This window comes from Setaria italica, chromosome VIII, assembly GCF_000263155.2.
Source record: "Setaria italica strain Yugu1 chromosome VIII, Setaria_italica_v2.0, whole genome shotgun sequence".
In the NCBI taxonomy this organism is placed as follows: Eukaryota; Viridiplantae; Streptophyta; class Magnoliopsida; order Poales; family Poaceae; genus Setaria; species Setaria italica.
In genome coordinates this window covers 28,382,359-28,384,755 of record NC_028457.1, presented here as the reverse complement: position 1 = coordinate 28,384,755, position 2,397 = coordinate 28,382,359, and the positions used below count along the sequence as shown (strand labels likewise).

The 2,397-nt window shown below is 47.9% G+C and overlaps 1 protein-coding gene across 1 annotated transcript in view; it reads left to right on the top strand.

Annotated features, from left to right (window-relative positions):
- Positions 1-1,468: 1,468 nt before the first annotated feature.
- The window catches only part of LOC101781694 (purple acid phosphatase 4), a 4,847-nt gene continuing 3,918 nt past the window's right edge, over positions 1,469-2,397 (top strand). Inside the window, exon 1 of the mRNA XM_004979388.4 lies at positions 1,469-1,724. Coding sequence (XP_004979445.1) covers positions 1,536-1,724 — 189 coding nt within the window. The 5' untranslated portion in view covers positions 1,469-1,535. The remainder of the gene's footprint in view (positions 1,725-2,397) is intronic.

The window sequence follows — 2,397 nt, the reverse complement described above, 5'->3', positions numbered from 1 at the left end:
TCCCGGTTGGTGTTTCCAACCGGGATAAAAGGGTCCCCACGAGTTAATACAAAAGGATAGCATCCCCTCCATAGTCAGATGTGGTGTGTAGGTGGGATGGCAAGGAAGCTACGCGCGAGGCTGGAGGTTGTGGGTTCGAATCCCACGCAAAATCGCGTGACTTGTGACTTGCGACGTGCGCGTGTGGGGGGCCACCTAGGAGCTCGGGATTTTTTTTTTCAGCGCCGACCGTGATGACCCGTTTTATCCCGGTTGGTATTACCAACCGGGATAAAAGGGGGTCTTTTGTCCCGGTTGAGTGACCCGGGATAAAAGACCCCCCCTTTTGTCCCGGTTGGTTTATCCCGGATGAATTTTCGGGAGATTTGCACCCTACCAACCGAGACTAAAGGTCAATTCTCTACTAGTGAGGACAAAACTTGCATTTGTAGATCACTAACATTTCCCAATAGTTTCTTTACATGTGGCCAACAATTTCTCATTTCTAGTATTCGGATAACTAACTAGCTAGTAGATCACCAGGAATGATACTATGCTTAACTATTGCAGACCAAAAAAATTTTTACGGGTGCTTTTCGGTGGGACGCATTGGCTTTGGTTCTTGGTTCTGTTGCAACATGTTGATGACCGAAGGGAGCGGCTTGTCGAGACATGCCATCATCTAGAGTCTAGAGTCATGCTATTTTTCACATCTCATGGATGGCCTTTCATCTTGCATATTGGTTAATTATGTTAAACACGGTGTGGTTTAAACTCAAAGTGTGCTTGTAATAATCACAGACTGATGCTTCTTTATGAGGAGTTTGAAGCCGGAACATTTTCCATTATCTAAAAGAACTAGCTAGTATATAACCATAGTAAATTGTACTAGAAAAACTCGAGGGAAAAATTGTAAAAAGCACTAAAACAGTTTTCCACTGATTAAGAATTATAAGGAAATACAGTAAATCTATATAGTGAGAAAGACGTCCTTCCTGTACTTGCAATGCTAGAAAATACACAACACAAGTATATGAACATGAGATACGGTGCATTCTTCTCCAAAAAAACAAAGAAAGAACCATTCCCCAAGATACATCCTCACGAAAACCCCACCGTTCCTTTCCTTCCAAACGTCCATCACAGCAAATAATTAACCAAAAATGGAAACAGGAACGGCGTTGGTTAGATCCAAGCGTCACCCCAACGGAAAATTAAGACCACGTTCTTCTTCCCTGTCATGGAGCTCCATGTTCCACACGCACCAGCCCTAGTTCAATGCCCCGCGCCGTACACCAGGCCTGATCCCCGGCCACCACACGCTTTGATCACCCCTAACACGACCGACGCCGCGGCCGGGCCTACACGCAGCCGCACGGTAACCGATCAAAGGCCATCCATCCATCCATGATCCATCCCTCGCTCAAAAATCATTGCTGGTTTGGCGCCAATGCAACGAGCCTATAAATGCTTGCGAGCTCGCCAAACTTTGACACACACAATCTCTAATCTCTTCTCCAGCAATCGATCGCCGACGACCGGAGGTGCTCCCTGCGATGGCTCGAGTAGTTGTGGCGATCGTGCTCGCCGTCGTGGCTGCGGCGGGGGCGTCGCTGGTTGCGCCGGCGGGGGCCGAGCTGACGCGGGTGGAGCACCCGCCCAAGACCGAGGGGTCGCTCAACATCCTTGCCGTCGGCGACTGGGGGCGGCGCGGGCAGTACAACCAGACCCTGGTTGCCGAGCAGGTAATAAAACTTTCACTCCGTTTAATTTGCCTTGCATGCGTTTTCACTGCAGGTAAGAACGGAGGAATGCTCAGTAATCCGAACTGCACCTTCGCTTATTCGAAGTAGTGTAAAATTGACACGGTAACTGACGATGATCAAGGAACATAATGTCGGACTTAGACGGTTCATTTGGGCTGTGCTGGTGGTCATGGCTCTCCGTTCGTCAGTAGCCGAAAGTGGAGGCGTTAGTCATTATCTCCTTGATCCTTAATAATTACGTTGGGTAGTACGATTGAACTGCTCTTCTGTTGGAACAGTTACAAATTAAAACCCAAATGATTGCTTACTAGCCAACAAGTAATGACCTATCCAATTGTTAAGTACTGTACTACGATTATCTAGCTGATCTAGACCTAGATTGAATGATTTCGATATGAAAAGCAAATTCAAGTAAATTTCACTACTAGAGAAATCGCCTCTAGTATCGGTCCGGAACCCCCTTTATTACCAGTTGTGCAACCGGTACTACCAATCTGATACTAGAGGGGGGTCCTCTAGTACCGGTTGAGATAACTAGTACTAGAGGGTGTTAAAAAATTAAAAAAAAAAGAAAATCACCCGCCAGCCCCGCCCCCAACCCCGCCGGCCCCAGCCTCCCTCCGCCTGCCACCGGTCCGGGCCTCTCTCCACC